We start from the raw sequence: 25315 nt of genomic DNA on the forward strand, positions 1-25315 counted from the left end.
AGCAGGCAGCTTTTCTTTGGGTATAAATCAAGCCTGCTCAACTTAGCCCCACCACAGCTGGTTTTGGACTACAACTCCTATAATCCTCAGCCACAGTGGTCAATAGCCAGGGATTATGGGAGTTGTAGGCCAACATCTGCGGGAGAGCTGTGACTTGGCTTTATCGAGCAATCCTATACATGCCTAGTCAAGACAGATTAAAAGAAAGAAAGAAAGAAAGAAATAGAGAGAAGAGCACTGCTCAAGCGTAAGCTCCATTGGTCTCAATGAGACTTTCTCCCAGGTAAGTGTGCAATAGGATTGCAACCTTAATGGAAAAGATCCCTCCCAGTGTTCCCTCTAAGGCGTGCACATGTGTGTGTGCTCGCTCACAAGTTTTTTGATGTCTGCTCTGTTACTTTTAGATGCTAGGGTTGCCAACTGTCCCTCATTACACAGTAGCAACACTTCAGGGATGAAATGTGGGTGCCTCTAGGGACAGTGTTTGTCCCTCATTTATTCAATAGCATATAATTCAATTACATATTACCTCTTCACCCAAGCTCTTTCCGTTCTTTAAAATTTTAAGGTTTTAATTCATGGATGATTTTTAAATTGTTAAATTGTTTTAAGTGTTTGTATATATTTTAACTTGTTCTATACTATTGTTAAATCGCCCAGAGATGAAAGTTTGGGGTGGTGTACAAATGTAATAAATAAATATACTTCAATAATACTTCAATCTACCTACAGACCCGCCTCTCCCATCCACTTACATCCCGTCCAGTTAGATCATCGCAGATGGCCCTCTTGTCGGTCCCTGATTTCTGAGAGGTTCGGGGCTTTCAGACCCACAAAAGGGCCTTTTCGGTTGCTGCCCCACTTCTCTGGCACTCTCCCTCCAGATTTGTTTAGCCCCTTCCTTACTAATCTTCAAATCTCTATTGAAGACTTTTCTTTTTCGCCAGGCTTTTGCTCTGTCATTTACTTATTTGTTTTTTGTTAGCTACTTTAGTTTTTAATTTAGAATGTAATTTTTAATGTTGCCTTGTTTGCATGTTTTTGTGCACCGCCCAGAGTCTTTGAAGTGGGCGGTATATTAAATGTCTCAAATAAATACATAAATAATGCTCACTCAGGCTCTTGATTACCACTGCATACACCTCCCACCCCAGCCAGCCCTCACAAAGTTGGGTCCCTCATTCTGGATCTCGTGTCTCTCCTTCTGGCAATGAAATGTTGGCAACCCTATAAATTAGATCCCACTCAGGTTGGATCAGGAAGGCCCTACTCAGAATGCACATGCGCGCGCACTGCCTTGATACTGCTTTCGCCCAGAACAAAACTCATTCCGCACAGAGAAGAAGAAAAATTAGAGGGACCACTCCTACCGACCTACCTATCCAGCTATTGCTCTGTTGTTTTCTATCATTTCAGGTGGTGGGCTTAGTGCGAGTACAGCTGCCTTATAAGAACATAGGAACAGCCCTACTGGATCACACCCAAGAAAGCCCATCTAGTCCAGCATCCTGTTTCCCACAGTGGCCCACCAGATGCCCCTGAGAAGCCCATAGGCAAGAGCTGAATCCTCTCTCGTACTGTTACTCCCTTGCAACTGCAGAGCAAGTGAGAAAGGGATGTTTCTGATATTCTGGACACAAAAAGATTGCTATTGAGAATACCACAAGCTGCTATGACTATATCAAACTTAACTTAGTTTTTAAATGTATTTTCTATATGTATTGTTGTGCTTTGTGTGTGTATTTTTTAATTATTTATTATTTATTTTATTTATTGATTTGATTTATATACCGCCCTTCCAAAATGGCTCAGGGCAGTTTTGCTCTATGCTGCCGTGCATTCTCTCTCCCCACTGCTCTTTCCATCCTCTGCTGCCGGACAAGGGAAAGGAAAGTTTGCTCTCTGATAGAGAGTTTTAAGCACACTTTTCACAGTTCGGCTGTAGGTTGCCTGCATTAAAGTGTTTTAAATCAAAATGGCTTCTTCTGGTGTGACATTTTACGTGCTGGTCTCAGGGTGTGAATGGTGACAAGGCTCAAGTATCCTTGATGGAATTATTTGCACCCAAGAAGATTCTGCATTAGGCTTAGCTTTGCCTGGCCAGGGAATCTTGGGTATAAATAATTGCACCGTAGAATTACTACCAAGGCTTCACCCTGAAAGCCCTGATACCCCATGCCAGTTCTGTAGGGACAAGTGTAGAATTTAGTGGTGATTATTAATACACTCAGTACTGCTCTTCAGGATAAGCTGGGGTATCTTAACCAATACGTAAGAACAGCCCTGCTGGATCAGGCACAAGAAAGTCCATCTAGTCCAGCATCCTGTTTCACACAGTGGCCCACCAGATGCCCCTGGGGAGTCCACAGGCCAGAGGGATGTGCATGCCCTGCTGTGGCTCCCCTGCAACTGGGATTGAGAGGGATCTTGACTCTGAGGCTGGAGGTGGCCCATAGCCACCAGACTAGTAGCCGTGGGTAGACCTCTCCTCCACGAATTTGTCTAAGCCTCTTTTAAAGCCCTCCCAGCTAGTGGCCATCCTGTGTCACATCCCATGTCACATCAGAGAATTCCATAGATTAATTATGTGCTGTGTGAAAAAGTACTTCCTTTTGTTGGTCCTAAATTTCCCAACCAGTTTCATGGGATGACCCCTCGCTCTAGTGTTGAGAGAGGAGGAGGAAAATGTCCTTTTTTCTGCTCTTATCCACACCATGCATGATTTTATAGACCTCTATCATGTCTCTCCACCTCTTTTCCAAACAAAAAAGCCCCAGATACTGCAGCCTTGCCTCATAAGGAAAGCGCTCCAGGCCCCTGTTCATCTTGGTTGCCCTCTTCTGCACCTTTCCCACATCTTAATCAATAAATAGCATCTTCAGGACAGGTATTGGAGAATACAGGGGGAGGTGTGACAGCAGTGCACACAGCTAAATAGGCAAGGATACAGACTAAACTGATATACTAGAAAGTGCTGGGGTGTAAAATCTAAACCTGACCCTGAAATGGTCAGGTAAAAGATCCTCCCCCAACTGTTGGTGGTTGATGTCCAGAGCAGGCCCAAGTCGACAGTGCATCAGTTAATGCGTATATTTAGCAAAATATGCACATCCTTTTCATAATATGCAGATTAGGTTTGGGAAACTTGAATATAGCAACCCTATGCTCGGAGCGTGTGCAATCTGCGTACAGTGTGCACATGCAGGTATTCACACCTTATGTTCAACACACCTACAACAGTACACTTCTTATCTGTAACGCATGTGAGGGCGCTGCATACAAGATCACTTATAAACTGAATACATGTACAGTCATTCACACAACACTTGTACATGTTTTGCAGACATCTGTGTGCCTTTACCACATAATGTCTAAAATAAATAGGGGTGACTATTGAAAGCAATGCTAGAGATTTGAATGGATTGATTTGGGGGGGATAAAGATTCCAGTCTGCTGTCAATAGATCCTTGCAGCTCTCCCACCCTTTGTCATAACTTGCAAAGCCCAAATAATGTACACTCAGACCTTTGCAGACATGCTGCATTTGCATAACCGCTCTAGGTTGCCGAATTCAGCTTTCCTTAGTGCAGGCTTTTATTTAATTTTATTTAGCATGGGGTCCACATTGCCCTGCTGATATCACCCAGATGTCTCAGTCGCTGTTTGAGGTGCTGCCGTGGTGAGATTTCACAGTGAAAGAAAACCAGGAAGCCATTGCTTTATTTGGAAATTAATGCCTATTGTTTTATTTGCATTCATTCTAACGAGTGAAACTGGTATGTAAGTTGGTAGCCATAATGCTTTGTAATAGATATACACACACATACACACTCGCACACACATACATACATACATATATATTACAACTTTTAAATAATCTTAAAATTGTTCAGGTCCCTGGTTTCCCTTTCAATATACGAGTAATCGTCGTTTTGAACAGCATTGTGCCAGGAAGCTAGGGAAGCTTTACGCAGGAGTTTACCATACTAAAAATATGAGGATGGGTTTGTTTTTTGCAGGGGAGGAAAAAGTATGTATGTGCATATCACTTTAAGGCTGCCAATCTTGTTCCTGGCCCAAAGACTAGTCTGGGGCATTAATGCTAGGCCCCTAAATCTGAGATGGAGCTTGGGTTTACTGACCGCAGCGGGGAAGTAACTTGCCTAGGGAGCAAGCGGTTGCTGGTTCGAATCCCCGCTGGTATGTTTTGCCAGACTATGGGAAACACCTATATCAGGCAGCAGCAATATTGGAAGATGCTGAAAGACATCATCTCATACTGCGTGGAGGATGGCAATGGTAAACCCCTCCTGTATTCTGCCAAAGAAAGCCAGGAGTCAACACAGACTCGACAGCACAACTTTACTTATCAAGGACGATAGTGAACTAAGATTTTAGTTCTCCCAGAGGTGGTCAAATGGTACAGCCATCTCTGGGCTGTACCACTTCAGATTACAGGTGAGAGCATGCCTGACTGAATTTTCCGCCTTAAAAAAAAATCCTGCACATCGAAAATTAGCTTGTCAAGGAAAAAGCTTCCCTTATAAGCAAGTTTTCTGTGTAGGGACTTTTTTGTTTTTTACGGAGCCGTATTCACGTATGTGAGCCTTCAGCTACATTCAGAAGTGGTGCAGTCCAAACACACATTGATTACCTCAATGAGAACAAGGTGTCCAACCTGTAACGCATGCAGATATGGTTGCCAACTTTTTAAACTGCTCCTGCTCCTTTGTCTTTAATTAATTAATTAATTTGATTTATATACCGCCCTTCTGATACGGCTCAGGGTGGTTTTAATAGCAGACTGGCAAGTAGAAATTTAACAGATGACTTTTTCTTGGCATGGAGCTAAAACTGATGGGGAAACTCAGTTTCCATATTGGCTAAGTTGTATGCTGGGCTGCTGCCCAAGGCCCAAGAACAGGGCCAGTAAAAAGAGTTGGCAACCAAAGTTTTACTTTTCACAATGCATATGCACTTCAGCATCCACTTCTTACTTTTGATAACATGCTTACAGGCTATGGGGAAAAAACCAGCTCTATGGTGGGATACGAGATGCATACGCCATCACCCTGCAGAATTGAGCATGCAAAAGCACGTGTGAAATGGGGCTCCCTTTGTCTGAGAAGCAGCCTGCTTGGTGCAAGGGCAAATGAAGAAAAATGAAAAAGCAGCCCAACTCTGACACTGTCTGCTCTGGTTTTACTCGGGCTGGGTGTCTGAGGCTTCTGTGATTGTGCATTTAGAAGCAAAACAAAACAATCTCATGGACTAAGTCAAGCCTGCACAACCTGAGACCCACCATGTCAACACTGCCTGCTGCCAGTTGTGTATTGTGGCCTGCCAGGTGCTTGAGAACTTCACCCCTTTAAAATCACAGGCCGGCAGCAAACCAGGGGAAGTCTGGTTCCTTAATCTTTTCTTCCAGTTTGCTACTGTTCTGACAAGACTTCAGGGGGACCATAAGATGGCTAAAGTCGTGGGCTGGGGGTTGCGGGTTTCATTAAGGATTTCCCCTACCTGTGCTCCCATAATTCATGTACAGGGGTTTTCAACCATGGGTACTCAGGGGCAGGTGGACTACAACTCCCATCATCCCCAGCCACCACCGATGATGGGAGTTGTAGTCCAGTGACATCTGGGCCCCAAGGCTGAGAAGCCACGACTAAGGAGGTTTACTATTTATTTATTTAGCCCGCCTCTTCTACAAGCAGCTCAGGGTGGTATAAATGGCCCTTCCTTGTTTAGCCTCACAACAACCCTGTGAGGTAGGTTAGGCTGACATACAGGGCCTGGTCCAAGGTTATCCTAATGGGAGCATGGGGATTTGAGCCTGAGCCTACTACTTCAACACTCTAACCATTACACCACGCTGCCTCTATTGTTAAGACACTGGGGAGCTTCTGAGCTATGCTGGGCTTCACTGGAGGTTCATTTAGACCCTGCTGGGCTGTATTTGGCTCAGTGGATCATGGGGACTTCTCTGGACATCTGAATGCATGAAAGCAGGAGATCTCAAACATGGATCCCCAAATGTTGCTGGACTACAACTCCCATCATTGTCGCCAGCAGCAATATTGCAGCTGGGGTGATGGGAGTTGTAGTCCAGCCACATCTGGGAACCCAGTGTTGGCAACCCTTGGCCTAAAGAAACCCAACAACTGCCATTTCACCCTGCAAGGCAAACTGTCAAATAGAAAAACGGGAAGGAGAGCCCTCTTGAGGTTTCTTTTTCATCAGGTCTGGTACAGATCAATTTTAATCTGCTATTCAGAGTTCAGCTCAAGAGGTGGCTCAACCTGGACTACAACCCCCATCACCCCCAATGGCAATAAACGGCTGCTGGGGATGATGGGAGTTGTAGTCCAGCAACAAACAAAACTGGGCAGGCGTGCTGGGGGGCCTCGCAGTTCTCAAGGGCCACTGGGCCGGACAGTCAGGGTCAGCAGCCGCTCCCGCTCCGTCTGCCAACACCATGGGGGGTGGGGGGAGCCCTGCTCGACTCACCCCTCACCCCCCGGCTGCTCACATTGCGGCTAGACTACTTTGAAAGAGTGGCGTTCAGCCTTGCGTTGGCAGCAGGGGAGGGCTCGTGGCGGCGGTGGCAGGGGACTTGTGGCGGTGGCAGGAGCCCCCCCGCCCCGGACCTTAGAGGCCACAGGTCGGGGCCCCAAGGTCCGGGGGTAAGAGCGCCTCTGTTCCCAACTAACTGCACTGGCAACTGCAAAATTTTGACACTTCCCCCTTCCCAGGAAGTCCTCTGTGCCACCCAAAAATATTCCCCGAGGGTTTTGCAGCCATCGGGGACATATTTTGGGGTGGCACAGAGACCTTCCTGGAGAAGGGGAGGGGGTAAAAAATGGCCACTTCCCCACTACACCAGCACAGTTCGTTGGGGAGTTCGGTTAGGCCTCCTTCTCCTGTCTGCCGTTATTTTCTTGGCCATTTTACTCTGGCCTACAAACAAACTACTGCCCACTAGCCATTTCTGCTGGCCCACGGACTACGGGCTGGTGTTTGCCGTCTGCTGGGGTTTGCCACACACCTAGCAGGCCACCACATATGGCAGGTGGGACCTTCCAACTGACCAGAAAAGTTGACCTGCCCTCTCTTAGGCCTTTCCCAGTCACCTGGTCAGCAGAAGCCAGCTAGTGACGCTTTTCAGGACATGGAACTTGGCTTGCCTCTCATGCCCATGAACCCTGTTGTGCCCTGAAGCTGATGCCTGCTGATTTTACAGCCCTCCTTCTGTTCAGACGTCCTCCCACACACCCCAATTCTAGCCTTGTCTGGCAAAGAGAACCTGTGTGAGAATGTCTGGATGGTAGAACGTCCTTCTCGGGATACGATGCCAGGCGGTGGCCAGAGAATTGCAGCTACGAAAGGCAGAAAAACAGGTTTATCAGTAGAAAAGAGGGGTGGGTGATTAAGGGGGTACCAATGATGTCTTCACATGTTTCCTGTGCACTGGTGGAATCTACCAGTGCCGGTCGCAGCTGTCTCAAAAGCGGAGGGGAACAATTCGGCACCCTTTGGAAAGCTCTCGCCTCTTTTCCAGGTCTGTTTCTGCAGGCCTTCTGAACTCTGAAGTGCTCTCATGGAATTTGACATCCAAAGCACTTGCTTTTGATCCTAGCTTTTTACAGTCCTCGGTCTGGAAAGGAGAAGCCCAACAATTACTGCTCAATAAGTAGTAAATTCATTCAGGTTCACTGCCAGTTCTATCAGGGATGGTAACCCTGGAGTCGTGGCCCACAGCTGGTTTGGGGGAGAGCCACTCTGACAATCATGTGTGTGTTGGGGGGAATGGGGTCCCAGGCCCCAATCCACACCAGCCCATAACCTGCTGCCTCTTTTCATGGCCCCAGGGGCTGCTTATCCAGGGGGAGAGCAACTGGCCCTCTCCATCCCCAGCACAGCATCCCTCCAGTGGCTGTTGCTGGTGTCTCTCTTGTGTTCCTTTTTAATCTTGTAAGCCCTTTGGGGACAGGGAGCCATCTTATTTATTTATTTATTTATATCTATGTCCACAGCTTTGGAAACTTCTGTGGAAAAGCAGGAGATACATATCTGTCACCATCCTCATCATCTCTCTCTCTTTTGCCTCTGGGACTGGCAACGGGCTAGATCGAGGCTGCTCAACTTCAGCCCTCCTGCAGATGTTGGCCTACAAGTCCCATAATCCCTAGCTATTGGCCACTGTGGCTGTGGATTATGGGAGTTGTAGTTCAAAAATAGCTGGGGGGGGGGGCTTGAGTAGGTCTGGGCTAGATGGAGATCGCCACCTAGTGGGCCACATTTCGCCCCGAGATCGCCGGCATCTCACTTCTGTACTAGGAAGTATTGGGATGCTGACGGCCAACATTTTATCAGTCCTCCAGTTGTCTGCTGGGCTACCTCCACCCCAGACTACAAAGGAACCTAGGAAGCTCTCTTCACCTGTGTCAGGCCATCTTAGCTCAGGATTGCCTTCTCCGGAGATTCTGAAAGACAGGTCCCCAGAAGTTGTTGGACTACAACGTCCATTGTCCCCAGCCGGAATGGCTTCACCACTGTGGCTGTGGGCGATGGGAGCTTGGGGTCCAAGCTTGAGAACCCCTGGCCTACCCTGACTGGGCTCACCTCTCCGAGGCTCCAGAGAGGACTTTCCTAGCCCTACCTGGAGATGTTTCCAGGGCTCGAATCTGGGACTTTCTCCATGCCAAACATGTGATCTTCCACCGAACTACAGCCTCATTCCCAAAACCAGGGGGCAGTTACACACATGCCTGTCCATCCGGAAAATACTTAGCACTTGATTACTTGTCAACTCACAAGCTGAATGTGTGAAAAGCCTCCACCTAATAGCCTCAGGTGGTTTAGATGACGTTGAGCAACCTGAATATTTCATTTGAGGGCCTAGATCTGTGATGGCTCATTCAGACATGCAAAATTGTCACTTGACCTTGCACTTCTGTGATGGGCATGCATACGTGAACCAGCTGTTTGGGAGAACCATTCATGGATGCAAAGCTTGTAGCACAGATTATCTTGGCAATGGCTCCACTCCATGGAAGGTCAGTGCCTTTAGACCCAGGAAGAGGATATTCTCATAAGAACAGCTATTGATAGACCTGTCCTCCATGAATTTATTGAAACCCCTCTTAAAACCATCCAGGCTGTTGGCTGTCACCACATCTTGTGGCAGAGAATTCCATAGGTTAATTCTGTGTTGTGTGAAAAGGTACTTCCCATCCTATTTGACCTGAGCAGGAAACAAACAGATGGCAAAAGTCAACAAGGGTGCTGTGTTGTTGTCATTTCCCAAGACATCAGAGCAAGATTATTTTGGGGGTGGGGTGGGGGGAGGAGAGTCAAGTTAGAGTTTCTGTCAGTTTTATCTGAGGTGGTTGTAATTCAGGACCATGGAGAGGTCATAGGGTTACATCACTTTCAGTTGTTCTAAGCTTGACAGGATCTTCATGGAAGTTGATTGAAAGATTACTCCTTTACCTTCAGGAAAGCCATCCTGAACGTTTAATTTGGAATGGTTCTACTAGAATCAGAGCCCACAGCCCTCGAGAAAGCGGGTGGAGAAAGGAGCGAAACAAAAGCAATTAAACACCCCAGCATTGTCGGACAGTCCAATGTTGTCTTTGTATCCGGAGCTGATGAGCCGGAAGTCCGTGGAAGGCCGAAAACGGTTATGCCGTGATGATGTCTCCGTGGCTTTCACCTAAGACGAGGGTGTTCCAGGAGTCTTGCTTGGAGCTGGGCTGCGGAGACTGGCTGATGGCTGGCTGCTGGTAGCCCTGTGGCGAAAGCTTGAGGGCAGACATGGTGTGATGATGAGCCAAGCCATGACCAGACATTGCAGTGACCGAGAATGCCTGGAAGGAGAGAAGGGGGGAGGGGGGAAATGGTGAAGCTTATTGGTGGAAGAGCAGCAGGAAATACGATACGATACGACACGATACGATATGATACAATGGATATTTATATACCACTTTTCAACTAAAGTTTCCAAAGAGGTTTACACAGAAACAAACAAACAAACAAACAAACAAACAAACAAACAAACAAAATGGCTCCCTGTCCCCAAAGGGCTCACAATCTGAAAAGAAAAGGGGGGGGGAGAAACAGAAGAGAGACACCAGCAACAGCCACTGGAGGGGTGCTGTGGTGGGGATGGATAGGGCCAGTTGCTCTCCCCCTGCTAAATAAAGAGAATCACCACTTTAAAAAGATGCCTCTTTGCTCGGTTAGCAGGGGAAATGTGCCCCAGGGGAGTAGGGGAAGTCAGGATGGCTTCCTGTTAGTTCTGCATTCCTTTATACCCTGCCTTCCCATGCCAGTGGGCCCAGCCATTATGGTGTGGTGACGATCTGAATCGAGGCCAGTTCAGATCATCCCACTGGATACGAATACGGCAAATACTTATATCCCGCTTTCCCACAAAAGTTCCCCAAGCGGTTGACATCGATATAAATAAATAACTAAATAAATAAAATGGCTCCCTGTCCCCAAAGGGCTCACAATCTAGAAAAGAAACATAGGATAGACACCAGCCACAGCCCCTGGAGGGATGCTGTGCTGGGGACGGAGAGGGCCAGTTGCTCTCCCCCTGCTCAATAAAGAGAACCGCCACTTTTAAAAGGTGCCTCTTGCTCAGGTAGCAGGGGTAAAAGGGATGCAGGCGAGGGCAAGCCGGTGTCCTGGGGGAGTGGGGAGGGGCACGCCGTGCAGCCCCCAGTGACATTTGTCCCACCCCACCCCTGTCCCATGGTGGCTATGCCCTTCCCTCTCCCTGCCCAAATTGACCTCACAGCGCTGAGTTTGTCTGTGAGCTCACTGGAGGGAGAGCTGCAAGCAAAAGGTGGAAAGCCGACCATGTCCCATGAGAACGGCAGGCTTGGCCACCTTCCACGGCGTGGAAGTCCCTTCCTCACCTGCGGAATAGGGCTCGGGTGCCCGTAATGAGATGAGATCCCCGGCTCCGTCTTGATGGGGCGCATTTCTTCGGTGCTGGAGGTGGAGCAGGTGGTGGTGGTGGTGCAGGGGGCCGAGCTAATGGCTGAGGTCAGGCTTTCGCTGTTGGTCGACCCTGGGTGTGGAAGGGGACAAGGGAAAGCAAAGGGTTATACCCAGAGGGCTGGCCTTGTGGCGGCAAACATGAATGTTCCCCTGTGCTAAGCCGGGACCACCCTGGTTTGCATTTGAATGGGAGACTACATGGGCGAGCCCTGCAAGAGAATTCCCTGCTTAGGGGAATGCACACTGCAGTGGTACAGTCCAGACTCACACCTTCGGCCTCTAGGGCAGGGGAGCTGGTCTTCTGCTAAAGGGAAAGTATGCTGTTGAGTCGGTGTCGACTCCTGGCAACCACAGAGCCCTGTGGTTGTCTTTGGATTGTATGTTTGCTAAGCAGGGTCTACCCTGGTTTGCATTTGGATGGGAGACTGCATGTTTGGACACTGTAAGGTATTCCCCTTCAAGAACGGGGCCACTCTGGGAAGAGCATCTGCAGGCTTGCATGTAGAAGGCTCCAAGTTCCCTACCTGGCAGCATCTCCAAGAAAGGGCTGAGAGAGATTCCTGCCTGCAACCTTGGAGAAGCCGCTGCCAGTCTGTGAAGACAATACTGAGCTAGATGGACTTATGGTCTGACTCGGTATAATAACCCTGAGAATGTAGCTGGTGCCAGGTGCCATGCCGCTCACAGCCAAGTGGACGGGCGGCAGTTCTATGGTAGAGCCCTTGTTTGGTAGGCAGAAGGTCTCAGGTTCAGTCCCTGGGAGCATCTCCAGGTAGGCCTGGGAAAGACCTCTGTCTGAGAGTTGCTGCTGCCAGTCCGTGTTGACAGTTCCTGAACTAGATGGACCAACGGTGTGATTCGATATAAGGCAGCTCATCAGCCACGCCCCAGTAAGACCGCCTTGCAAAGAAACATGATGAGGGAGGAAGCAGCCTGGTGGTGTTGCTGTGCCCGTGGGGGCTGTAAAGATTCCCCAGGACTGAAAAGTTCTGGGCGGGGGGGGGAATCAGAGGAAAAGCATGGACAACTGAGAGACCCTCGCTCATGAAAGCAGGACCCACACAGGCAGGGTTACCTGGGACCGGATCGCCAAACAGCACCTAGCGAGCGTTAAGATCGTTGACCTAAGACACCACACCTCACCGTGGGCAACACGGGGGCTGCACTCATGCACCCAAAATAAAATAAATAGATAGAATATGGAAGGTTTGCAAGGAAACTAAAGGCAGCAGCGTTTGCTGAGAAGCCTCCCTCCCTTTGGAAGGGCATGCCTATGCTGCAATATGCAGTTCAGGCAGTCCTCGACCTAAGACACTCCAGACAGCACTTAGGGTGTTCTAAATTGCCACCTTGTTTCAACTTTACAACACTCGCCACAGGAAAGCGGGGGGAGGGGGAGGGGGCTCTGCCTGGGCTAGAGGAAGCAGCCAGGACCGGGGCAGCTCAGGCTCACTTTGTCCCTGAGACTGGCAGTCCTGGTGGCAGCCATTGCTACCTCTGAGGCTGGGGAGCGACTGAGCCTTTCCAAGATGCTCCGTCTCCTCCTCCTCCTCCTCCTCCAAGCTCAGCTACTGTGCTGTGACCCTGAGACGGAAAGAGCCTGGCCTGTTCCCAGCCCACCTTCCTTCCTTCCCTGCCTAACCAGGGAAGCCAGGGTGCCAGCGTGGTGTAGTGGTTAGAGTGCTGGACTAGGACCAGGGAGACCCGAGTTCAAATCCCCATTCAGCCATGAAATTCACTGCGTGACTCTGGGCCAGTCACTCCTCTCTCAGCCTGGCCTACTTCACAGGGTTGTTGTGAGGAGAAACTTAAGTATGTAGTACACCGCTCTGGGCTCCTTGGAGGAAGAGCGGGATATAAATGTCAGTAACAACAACAACCACCACAACCATTGCCCAGGAGGAGAGGGAGTCCTGTCTCTGTATTTTATGGTCCTGTTGTGTATGTTCTATAAACGTTTGATTCAGTGTGTATTTTTATATTCCAATTTAATATTTTTAGTATGTAATGCTTTTATAGTCTTATATTGTTTAAAAAAATTTGTAACCACCTTGAGATTGTTTTAATGAAAGGTGGTATAAAAATTTAACGACAAACCAACTTCCAATTCTCCACCATCAGCTTCTTGGCTGCAGATTTGCAACAGCTGTGGCGGTGACACCAGCTTCAACAGCTGTTTGGGGGGAAATTGGGCATTCGGCCGAGATTCAGGGGGCAACCTCCTCTACTGTTAAGATTGCTGCCTATGGGAAAATAGGATCCGAGTCGACGCGTTTCAACTTAAGACACAGTTTTCAGGAACCGATTGTGTCATAAGTCCGAGTACTTCCCATAAAGAAGCACCTTCCCTATGTGGAAAGGTTGTTAGCGGAGTTCTGCTCATCTCTGCTCAGAAATAAGTCCTCTGGAGTTAAAGGTAGAAGTGTGCCGTCAAGTCGGTTTTGACTCCTGGCGCCCACAGAGCCCTGTGGTTTTCTTTGGTAGAATACAGGAGGGGTTGACCATTGCCTCCTCCTGCGCAGTATGAGATGATGCCTTTCAGCATCTTCCTCTATCACTGCTGCCCGATATAGTCTGGGAAACATACCAGTAGGGATTCAAACCAGCAACTTTCTGTTTGTTAGTCAAGCATTTCCCCCACTGCATCCCTTAAGGTGACCAGAGTTAAGTGGGGCTTATTCTCAGGAAGGTGTGTGTAGGAGCTCAGCATAAATGCATTTGTCATGATCTAGCTTAGGGGGGAAAGGCAACGGAGAGGGAGTACAGTTGAGGCTTACACATGCCTGCAGGGTGTCGAGAGAGCAGACAGAGAGGAGATATTCTCCTGCTCTGATACTACTAAAACTCTGGGTCACCTGGGAAAGCTGATGGGCAAAAGAACATAAGAGCAGCCCAGCTGGATCAGGCCCTGGACCTATCTAGTCCAGCACCCTGTTTCACACCGTGGCCCACCAGATGCTTCTGAGAAGCCCACAGGCAAGAGGCGAGGGCATGCCCTCTCTCCTGCTGTTGCTCCCCTGCAACTGGGATTCAGAGGTGTCTTGCCTCTGAGGCCAGAGCTGGCCTATAGCCACCAGACTAGTAGCCATTGATAGACCTATCCTCTGTGAATTTGTCCAAGCCCCTTTTATCCAAGGTCATCCAAGCTAGTGGCCATCACCACATCCCGTGGCAGAGAATTCCATTGATTAATTGTGCACTGTACGGGGAAAGTATTTCTGTGGAACTCGCTGCCACAGGACATGATTATGGCCACTCACCTAGGTGGCTTTAGAAGGGTGTAAGACAATTCAAGGGGGAACAACAAGCCGATCGCTGGCTATTACTCATGATGGCTCTGTGGAACCTCCATGTTCTGAGGCAGTGTACCTTTGAATGCCAGTTGTTGGGGAGCACTGGTAGGGCTGGACTGTTGCTTCCTTGCCTCGCTTGTGGGCTTCCCAGAGGCATCTGGTTGGCTGCTGCGGGAAACAGGATGTTGGGTTGCTTGGTTCTTTGCTCTGATCCAACAGGGACGTTTTTATGTAATAATAATCTGCTGTCTGAAGTTTTTTGTGGCAAAAATAACCAGCGGAAGTGCTTTGATATGAATGGATTTTGGTCCTGAAACATGCTTATTTTCTGTCCTCTGCAATAGTTATCTGAGCTTGGTTTTTTAAACACTTTCTACTCACCGGCTGATGTCTTGCATTTATTTAAGTTCTTTGGTTTACGTTTCCTGGTCTGGATCCCTTCTTTTCTCATGGCTAACGGCCTTGGGACCTAGAAAAGTGCAGGACAGAACAACAACTTACAGCATTTGCAAGAATCCCCACCAGGGGCGTAGCTAGGGGAGGGGGGCCGTGTTCATCCCTCTCTCTGGCGGCCCCCAGAGTGAGGGCGATAATGAAGAAAACAGGGAGGGCTGGACCTGGAGGGCCCTCAAGAGCTGGGGGGCCCATGTTCTTTGAACCCTTTCGCTCAATTATAGCCATGCCCCTGATCCCCACCCCAAACATCAATCCCCAACAAAGACCCCTGGCCGTGCCAGAAATGCCAGTGCTTAGGAGAAAACCCTGTTGTGGGGAGAGGTCAGTGCTGGATGTTGCCTTTGCTGGAGGTCAGGGAGTGGGGAAGTCAGCACTCCTTTTCTTTCCTTGCCCCTGTGGGGGAACCTAACCCCCAGATCTGCACTGAGTTAACGTCCCAACATCGGCCATTTTGTAATCCGTGGTGGCGGGCTGGGAACCTGACCCCCACGGATAACGAGCTCCGCCTGTACCACTTTTCAGCCCAAATGCTCAAAGTGGTTTACATAGAAAATAAGAAAATCTGATGGTTCTCTGTGCCCTAAGGGCTCGCAGTCTTGCGGATGGAAAGAATATTCCCCAATGTCTTATCTGGAACTAGCTGGGCCAGGCAGCACCTCTAGTTCACAGCTGCCGCTTTCTGCCCCCACCCCCCACTACCGCTTTTTTGTCCACCCGCCCGCCCCTGCCCCCTTCTTCTTCCTCTGCCCACCCCCCTTGCCCGCCCCCCCCCGGTTGCCCACTGCCATTTGCCACCATTTTCTTTGCCCACCAGCCGGCCGGCCGGCTGCCACCACCATTTTCTCCCCAGTCCCCGTCGCTATCCAGGCAGCTGCTCATGGACTCTCACGAGAGCTGCCACACATGGGATTAGCGACAGTTCCGCCTAAGAGAAATATATAGATAGATAGATACTGTAGATGGAAGAGAATATTTCAGATAATTATTCTGTTCATTCTATTAAACGTATTGGAGAATATTCTTTTCCAGTTGCTCCCCCCACCTGCTAGATATAAGAGAATCTTTGCTCAGTTAGCAGGGACATTTGGAGGATAAGTTGTACACTATGCCAGTTTTTCACAATGCTCTCTGGACAGCAGCATCAAGCCCCCCAACTCCCCCCCCCAATTAACCAAGGTCCCAACTCTTCCTTTCACCACTATCTCACCCTTCCAAATACGGTATCATAGGGTGGCTGGCAACTTCAGCTCTTTGGTGTCCTTTCCCCCACCTGTCAGTACTGCCATTTTTCTCACACCCACCAGCCACGAGGAACTCAATTCTCAACATGTTTCACTCCACAGGAAGAGGCCGGCACAGAGAGCGATTCTTGGGGGCGCTGCGTAGACTTCATAGCCCATGTTCCAGAGCGACTGCCGTGGGCAGGCTCCGCTTCTGCCCTGCTGCTCTTACTTACCCCGTGGAGCTTCATATACAAGCCACAGGCATTGCAGACGGGCTCGCCTTCGGCATTCCGGCGCCACAACGTGGTCGTCGACGTCTGGCAGTTGGCGCACGAGAGCCCAACCCGACGCGAGGCCGACTGGGGAAACAAGAGTCCAAAAGAAGAACTGGCTGTTAACTCCCTGGTGGCTTAGGGGAAACCCCTCTGGAAAATGCCAGTAGCAGTCAGAGCCCTAGGAGGCCGTGATGGGCTGGATGTGGGCTAATAAACTGAAACTGAATCCAGACAAGACGGAGGTACTGTGGGTCAGTAGGAGAGACAATCAGGATGAGGAGATTTTACCGGTTCTGGATGGGGTTGAACTCCCCTTGAAGGAACAAGTACACAGCTTGGGGGTACTGCTGGACCCGGCTCTGCTTTTGGAAGCTCAGGTGGAGGCGGTGGCCAGGGGTGCCTCTGCACGGCTTCGGCTGGTGCGCCAGCTGCGTCCCTTTCTTGAGAAGGCAGATCTGGCCACGGTTACCCGAGCCTTAGTCACATCAAGGCTGGATTACTGTAACGCGTTCTACGTGGGGCTGCCCTTGAAGAACATCCAGAAACTGCAGCTAGTGCAAAATGCGGCAGCTAGGGTTTTATCTGGAGCTGCCCGATGGGAGCACATCACACCCATTCTGAAAGAGTTGCACTGGCTGCCAGTTCGTTTCCGGGTCCAATTCAAGGTGCTGGTTTTGACCTTTAAAGCCCTTAACGGTTTGGGCCCGGGGTACCTGAGGGATCTCCTGCTCCCAAGGGTTGCTGCCCGCTTGACGAAGTCATCTGAGGGGGCTCTGCTCTGGGTGCCGACAAAGAGGGAGGCTCGGCTGTCGTGCACTCGGGACAGGGCCTTCTCTGTTGTTGCCCCCAGACTCTGGAATGCTCTCCCTGTGGCTCTTCACTCCCCTGACTCCATCACAGTTTTTAGAAAGCTTGTTAAATCTTTTGCTTTTTATCCAGGCCTTTACATGATTGTTTCTATTGTTGCTTCGGTGTGTTTTTACTCATGTGTAGTTTTTATGTTTGTATTTTATAGATTTTAAATTAGGTTTGTTTTATATTTTTCGCTTAATATTTTTATTGTCATTTTTATTGTATGTTTTTTAACTTTTGTAAACTGCCTTGGGGTTGTTTTTAATGAAAGGCGGTATATAAATTTAACAATCAATCAATCAATCAATCAATCAATTTTATTTATTTTTTCATTTTATATCATGCTCTTCCTCCAAGGAGCCCAGAGCGGTGTACTACATACTTAAGTTTCTCCTCACAACAACCCTGTGAAGTAGGTTAGGCTGAGAGAGAAGTGACTGGGCCAGAGTCACCCAGCAAGTCTCCTGGCTGAATGGGGATCTGAACTCGGGTCTCCCTGGTCCTAGTCCAGCACTCTAGCCACTACACCACGCTGGCTACTGCTACTGCAAGTTGGTACTGCAAATTGGTACTGCAAGCATGGAATCTACTACCTGGCATCATGAACGCCGCCGCTTTTAAAAAAATATCACATTTCTTTGCACTTTCCAGACACACACAGAGGAGCCATTTTTTCAATCGCAGTGCAGGTAAGAAGAATTAACCCTCTCCTCCCCGGATGCGGTTGTCCACACCCATCCCCCACAACTGTTGTTTACCAAGTAAAGCACACGCAGACAAGGGTCATCTCCATGAATAACATCGCATCTAGTTTGGCCACTTCCAGCCTCAGAGGCAAGATGCCTCTAAACACCAGCTGGAGGGGAGCAACGGCAGGAGAGAGGAGGGCATGCCTTCATCTCTCTTGCCCATGGGCTTCTCAGAGGCACCTGGTGGGCCACTGTGTGAAACAGGATGCTGGACCGGATGGGCCTCCTTGGGCCTGATCCAGCGGGGCTGCTCTTAGGTTGTTATGGCTGCTAGAAGACACATTCTCCCCTGTGTGAGAAAGAAAAGGGAGAAGGCCTCTTTGAATGAAAAGAGGAATATAGATCTTGGAAATAACTGTAAGATGGTGCACACCACTGGCAGTTTTGATGACCACTTGATCGATCTATATCTGTATCTGCAGCCTGAGTAATCAGATGCATCTTTACGGCGGATTAACCATAAATTTTTAAACTGATTACTTGACTGAATTTTGAAGCTCTAGTTTTAATGCAAGTTTTTATGGATATCAAACCAATGGAAAGGCATGATATAGGCTTGTTAACAACAACAAATATATGTATTCCAGTTGAAGGGCATGGAGAGTCTGGACTTCCTTTAGTTTCTTTTTGGGGACACTGCCAGATATTCGACATGACTGGTACATGCAGATGGGTCTACTTCGAGTTTGTTTCTTTTCAAAGCAACTTTTGCCGCAAAAACAACTGAATTCTAAGTGCTGCAGATCTGGGTTTATTTGCTTATTTGTTGGCATTAATGGGTGCTGCTTCCACTAGTCAGGAGTTTGGGTTATTAATGGGGAAAAGAGCCAAGTGTGGAAAGGGCCGACAGCTAGGGCCAACGCAGGGCTTTCCTTACCATCCTCCTCTGGGGCTTGATCAGCGGTCGGTTAATGCCGTTCATCTTGTGGTAGAGACCGCAGGCATTGCACAGATAGTGGCCGGTGCCGTCTCTCCGCCACAGTGGGGTGGACATGGCCCCACAGTTGACACATTCCCGGCCTTCGCTAAAATCGTCAAAAAACTCTGCAGGAGCAAGAGGGAGGCAGAAAGGGAGGGGAAAGGAGAAAGGGAAAACTGGTCAGAAAATGCATTTCATCCTGATGTTTCATAGAATCCCAGTCAGTTTTCACAGCCTTTTCTTTTATCTTACCATTTCTATCCTGCTCGTCCTCCCAGGAGCCCAGAGCGGTGCAAATGGTTATGTTTATCTTCACAACAACCCTGTGAGGTAGTACGGTTGAGAGAAGTGACTGGCCTCGAGTCACCCAGAGAGTGGCATGGCTGAGGTGGGATTTGAACTCAGGCCTCCCAGGTTCTAGTCCAGCACTCTGACCACTACACCACACTGGCTCCAATGTAACACTCCCCACCAAAAGGGTCGGAGCCCTACTCAGGCCTTTATTTGAGCATGTATGCCAAGGTCCGTTTGGGGTCACACCTGCCAGTTGTGCTCCTGACTCCATGCATCCCAGAGCCATGGGGTCACAAAGCTTATGGGGTCTACACCGGAACACATGTATTATTATTATTATTATTATTATTATTATTAATTTACACAGACAGGTGTTATTGACTGGTTTGTTTTCTCCAGACATCGAGTCCTTCCCAAGGACCTGGGATGCCAGAATTTTATTGTCAATTGTTATAGATATCATCGCAGAATATAGGCTGTTCCCAGTAAAGCTGCTTTTTGTAATTGTCTGATGGTGATTTCTGTGGCCCCTCTGGTGTTGAGGTGCTCTTCAAGTTATTATTATTATTATTTTACATTTATATCCCGCTCTTCCTCCAAGGATACCAGAGCAGTGTACTACATATTTGAGTTTCTCCTCACAACCTTGTGATGTTTCCTGGTTATTCAGATGAGTCTCTCTTAAAAAATTTATTGTCAAATTTTAATTATAAATATTCCAATACAGTGGCTAAATTTTGTTATATCTTATGTAAATTACGTTCTGTTGTGTGTGATAATGTTTCTGGTCAATGACCGAAATAAAGTATGATGATGAACTATCTTCTCCTTACAACAACCCTGTGAAGTAGGCTAGGCTGAGAGAGAAGTGACTGGCCCAGAGTCACCCAGCTAGTATCATGGCTGAATGGGGATTTGAACTCGGGTCTCCCCGGTCCTAGGCTAGCCTCCTATATACATGACAACATGCCTTGGAAAATAGAAAGTCCTGGATCTTACATGCAGGTGCTCACAGGAAACAGGGGGTAGGGATAAATGGAGAGTTACACTGAAAACTCGCAATCACCAGGGCCGGATGGCATCCATCCAAGAGTTCTCGAAGAACTCAAATGTGAAATTGCCAACCTCCTTGCAAAAATATATAACTTATCCCTGCAATCGGGCTCTGTAACAGAGGACTGGGAAGTAGCAAATGTTACACCAAAAAGGGATCCAGGGGCGATCCAGGAAATTACAGGCCAGTTAGCTTAACGTCCGTTCCAGGCAAATTGATGGAAAGTATCCTCAAGGATAAAATTGTAAAGGACACAGAAGAACAGGCCCTGCTGGGAGAGAACCAGCATGGCTTCCGCAGAGGTAAATCTTGCCTCACCAACCTATTGGAGTTCTTTGAGAGTGTCAACAAGTGTGTGGATCAAGGTGATCCAGTTGACATAGTCTACCTGGACTTCCAAAAAGCTTTCGACAAAATACCTCATCAAAGACTCCTGAGGAAACTTAGCGGTCATGGGATAAGGGGACAAGTACATGTGTGGATTGCTAACTGGTTGAAAGACAGGAAACAGAGGGTAGGTATAAATGGAGAGTTTTCACAATGGAGGGAAGTAAGAAGTGGGGTCCCCCAGGAATCTGTACTGGGACCGGTGCTTTTTAATTTATTAATAAATGATCTAGAAGCAGGGGTAAGCAGTGAGGTGGCCAGATTTGCAGATGATACCAAACTCTTTTAGGTAGTGAAATCCAAAACTGATTATGAGGAACTCCAAAAAGGATCTCTCCAAACTAGCTGAATGGGTGACAAATGGCAAATGGAGTTCAGTGTTGGTAAGAGTAAAGTGATGGACATTGAGACAAAAAAAGCCCAACTTCATGTATACGCTGATGGGAGCTGAGCTGTCGGTGACTGACTGAGAGAGGGATCTTGGGGTCGTGGTGGAAAGTGTCGACTCAATGTGCAGCAGCTGTGAAAAAGGCCAATTCCATGCTAGGGATCGTTAGGAAGGGGATTGAAAATAAAATGGCTAATATTATAATGCTCTTATACAAAACTATGCTGCGGCCACACCTGGAGTACTGCGTACAATTCTGGTCATCACATCTAAAAAAGGACGTTGTAGAACTGGAAAAGGTGCAGAAGAGGGCCACCAAGATGTTCAGGAGCCTAGAGCACCTTTCCCAACGCTGTAGAGAAGTGGTAAAGTCCAGGGTGGACAGCTTAATCCTATGCATGTTTTCACAGAAGGAAACCCCCCCTAAATTCAATGGAACTAACTCCAAAACAGGTGAGCCTAAGAAGGCGGCCATTACAATGGCCATGCAAAAATGGCAACATTGGCCTGTTAGTTCCGCAAGTGGCCACTAGAGGGAGGCATCATGCAGCCTATGCCAGAATGAGACTACATGACCCAACTTTCTGCCACTCATCCCAGAAATCCCCAGATTATGTGAGAAGACTGATCATTGAATGAAACAATCCAAGGCTGCAAGGGATGGGGCTGTAATTCAGTGGCAGAGCATCTGCTTTGCAGGCAGAGGGTCCAGGTTCAGTCCCCGGCAGCATCTCCAAGTAGGGCTGGGAGAGACTCCTGCCTGAAACCTTGGACAGCTGCTGCCAGTCAGTGTAGACCATCCTGAGCTGCTGCCAGTCAGTGTAGACAATCCTGAACAGAATGGACCTGGTGCTCTATAAGGCAGCTTCCTACGTTCCTCCAGCAAGGTCCCTACCCACAAGAGAGGCTGCCTGCTGCGTCTCTCTGTGAGTGACTGCTCTGGACTAGTCTCCTCCCAATCAGCTTCCACTCGGCGTAGGGAGCCTCCTGTCCCATCGCTGCAGAACTGGGTGTGCTTGGCTTCCACATCTGCACTGATGCTGATGAAGTCCTCTTCCTTTGGGGTAAATCTAGGTATAACCGGTGTTTAACCTCTATTTTTAAGGGGCTCATCTGAAATTCCGAGTCATCTTGTATTCAGGTAAGTCTAGATTGTATGTGCGTTGAACTTACTAGCTGACATACTGCGCAGTGTTTCGTCTGCCTTTTAACAGAGCACGTGCACCGTTGCGCAAGAATGTTCTTGGGATGCAATCTGTACAAACTGCACAAATGCAACTGCATGACAGATGGCCATTATGTCCAACAGCTGTGCATCGCGCAAGTGCATGTATGCAATTCTTGCAGCTTGCACAAGAACCCTCTTGGGCAACTGTATGTACATCATTCAAAGGAAGACAAACAGTATGTGCAGCATGTCAGCCAACATGTGAACAGGGCTTATCTCTCCTCCTAACCTCCCTCACAGGTTTGTTGTTGGGATAAAAGCAGCAGAAGATAAATGCATGCACTGCCCTGAGTTCCTTGGGCAAAGAGCGACATATACATTCAATAAGTAAATCGTCAGTTTGCCAAGTACACACGGCAGGGCCTTCTCAGTCGTTACCCCCAGGTTCTGGAACTCGCTCGCAGATGAGACCCACATGGCCTTTTTATTCAGGCTTTTAGCCAATAAGCTGTCCCTGCTCTTTTTAAATGTTTAGCTGCATTTTATTGTGTTATCTTGTCTTTAGATTTTGTTGAATTTTTTTTTATTTTGTTGTTAACCTCCCTGGGAGCTTAGGATGAAAGGTGGGGTGTGCATGTGTGCACACGCATGCCTACGACTGGAAACAAAACCCTATAATATCTTACTGCTCGGAGACCTTGACGTGACAAGCAGAATAACATCACTTAGATGGCAGGACGGACAAAAACAGGCAAATTCCATCCATAGAGAGTTTTGTGCTTATTATGGGCAGAGATCCTGAAATATGAATGCTCCATGTAAATTATGGGCTGGCAGAGAGGGGTGGGAAGCAACCCTAAGAGAATGTGGTAGGCCAGTCCTGGGCGGGGGAGAGAGGCAAGGCGTCCTTGCCGGCTGCTTTGTTCTAGCTTCATATGTGGCGCACGCTTGGGGCCGCCTGGGATTTATCATGCAGGAACTGAGGGTTGTTTGTACTGCAGACTGGACGAAAGAGACAGAATATGCAGAGCGTCCAAGTCCCAGCTGATAAGCAGTGCATTTTTGGATGAAATTCAGGCTTGGCTGTGCCAGACAGAAGCTGAGGCTGGAAGGGTTTGCCAAGCAGATGCTAAGGATGCTATATTTCGGGGATTTTAACTATTTTCACTCTGTTTTATACTGTGTCTTAAATTGTGTACACCGTCTAGAGGTGCACAGATCAGCTGGTATAAACTAGATAGATAGATAGATAGATAGATAGATAGATAGATAGATAGATAGATACATAGATACATAGATACATACATACATACATACATACAAATACCGCTTTTCAACAAGAAGTTCCCAAAGCGGTTTACATAGATATACACAGATAAATAAAATGGCCCCCTGTCTCCATATGGCTCACAATCTAAAAAAGAAACATAAGACAGACACCAGCAACAGCCCCTGGGAATTGATTGATTAAGTGCCGTCAATATGAATGTTTATATACTGCTCGTCAACCAAAGTTCTCAAAAGTGGTTTATGCAGAAAAATAAATAACACATCTATAAGATGGTCCCCTGTCCCCAAAGAGCTCACCATCTAAAAAAGATACACAAGATAGACATCAGCAACAGCCACTGGAGGGATGTTGTGCTGGAGGGTGGACAGGGCCAGTTGTTCTCCCCCTGCTAAATAGAACAGAATCATTACTTTAAAAGGTATGTCTTTGCTCAGTTAGCAGGGGTCCAGGGGCATAACTATAATAGGGCAAGGGGAGACAGTTGTCTAGGGGCCCACTGCTTTGGGGCACCCCCCAGAGGCAAGTCACATGACTGACTCGCCCAGCTGCACACCTTCCTTCAGTTGTATTCATCCTCCGAAATGGATGTGGTTGTTGAGACCTGGAGCTACCAGAACAGCATGTCTTTCTCTAGTACCATTCAATGACTTGCATCGTCCACAATGTACAAAACCTTTTACAAAATAATTTAGGATGATATTCTATTTTCACTATTCATCCTCATTTAAGATTTCTTTCCTTCATGAGCTGAGCTTCAGTGAGGGGAGGCATTTTAAAATCTTGTCTCTGGGCCCACTCCAACCTTGCTACGCCCCTGCAGGGGTCACAGTTGTAGGGATAGGAAGGAAGGAAGGAAGGAAAGGAAGGAAGGAAGCCCAAGATTTTTGGAAGAGGCCTCTATTCTTGGGGATGCCAATATCTCACATCTCAGCTCTGTCAAGATGTTTCATACAGCTGGTTCTGCTTTTCACAATGGCGTGCACCAGGAGCATTTCCAGACAGGCTTTTTGCTCACATCTCCTCCAGAAGGGAGGCTGTGCATTCACATATCAGCCAGATTTACCCTGAAGTCCCTGCGAGCATTCAGGGAGCCCTTCATGCACGATTCAGGTTTTTCATTGCACATTAGAGCATAGCCCAGTTTATCTCCAGGGTTAAAAAAATAAATCCAAGTTTTGCGTTGGATTTTTTGACGCAAACTTGAACTCGCGGGAAAGCCTCTCCGTAAACCTGCAGGAAAGCCTGATGTCTGGAAATGCTCCCGCTCCACCCAGTTGGTGATCCACTGCACTGAACACAACGTTGTAGGGACTGGGATTTCACTGCTGCCCGCCGAGCACTGCAGCCCAAGAGTTTCTCAAGCACCTAACAGGCCACTCTCCCCACAGCGGGTGAGGCCTGCCTTCAGCGTGAGGGGTCACATGACAAGTGTAGACGTGAGTGTCAGCATTCCCAGGTTGGTGAAGGTAGGTTGCCACCTTTCCGTGGGCAGTCAGCTTGGACCCTGCAGCTTGAACCTGGAGGCTCAGGGAGGGGTGGAGCTGCTAGCTCTTCTGAGATCTTGAGGGGGTGGAGCCTGGCAAAAAGGGGTGGAGCCTAAGGAAAGCAGAAATTTCCTCCTGGAAAGGGTGCAATGGAACATGATGGAGGATAGTTCTGCCACTCTCTAGCTATGCAGAAAATACTCCTTCCCCTGGAGATGCTGAGGAGAAGGCTAAAACCAGGTCACATTCGGAGACCTGGCTATTCCAGACTTATGGGATTCCCCCGAAACCAGAGGTTAAGAATCTAAGAACCTAAGAGCAGCCCTGCTGGATCTGGCCCAAGGAAGCCCATCGAGTCCAGCATCCTGTTTCACACAGTGGCCCACCAGATGCTGCTGGGAAGCCTACAGGCAAGAGTTGATCCCTGTGCCTTTATGACTTTAGAGACGGGTGTGGTTTAATTGTGATT

The 25315-nt window shown here is 48.3% G+C and overlaps 1 protein-coding gene across 3 annotated transcripts in view; it reads right to left on the reverse strand.

Annotated features, from left to right (window-relative positions):
• Positions 1-3718: 3718 nt before the first annotated feature.
• The window catches only part of GATA4 (GATA binding protein 4), a 100423-nt gene continuing 78826 nt past the window's right edge, over positions 3719-25315 (reverse strand). For 2 of the 3 annotated variants that reach the window (XM_053248448.1, XM_053248439.1), the window contains exons 3-7: positions 18739-18905; positions 16219-16344; positions 14688-14775; positions 10929-11083; positions 3719-9869 (exon numbers count right to left, since the gene is read on the reverse strand). In XM_053248448.1, the coding sequence (XP_053104423.1) occupies positions 9684-9869; positions 10929-11083; positions 14688-14775; positions 16219-16344; positions 18739-18905 (722 nt within the window). In that variant the 3' untranslated portion in view covers positions 3719-9683. The remainder of the gene's footprint in view (positions 9870-10928; positions 11084-14687; positions 14776-16218; positions 16345-18738; positions 18906-25315) is intronic. The other variant, XR_008306724.1, reaches the window with a different exon arrangement.

This window comes from Hemicordylus capensis, chromosome 1 (assembly GCF_027244095.1).
Source record: "Hemicordylus capensis ecotype Gifberg chromosome 1, rHemCap1.1.pri, whole genome shotgun sequence".
Lineage (NCBI taxonomy): Eukaryota > Metazoa > Chordata > Lepidosauria > Squamata > Cordylidae > Hemicordylus > Hemicordylus capensis.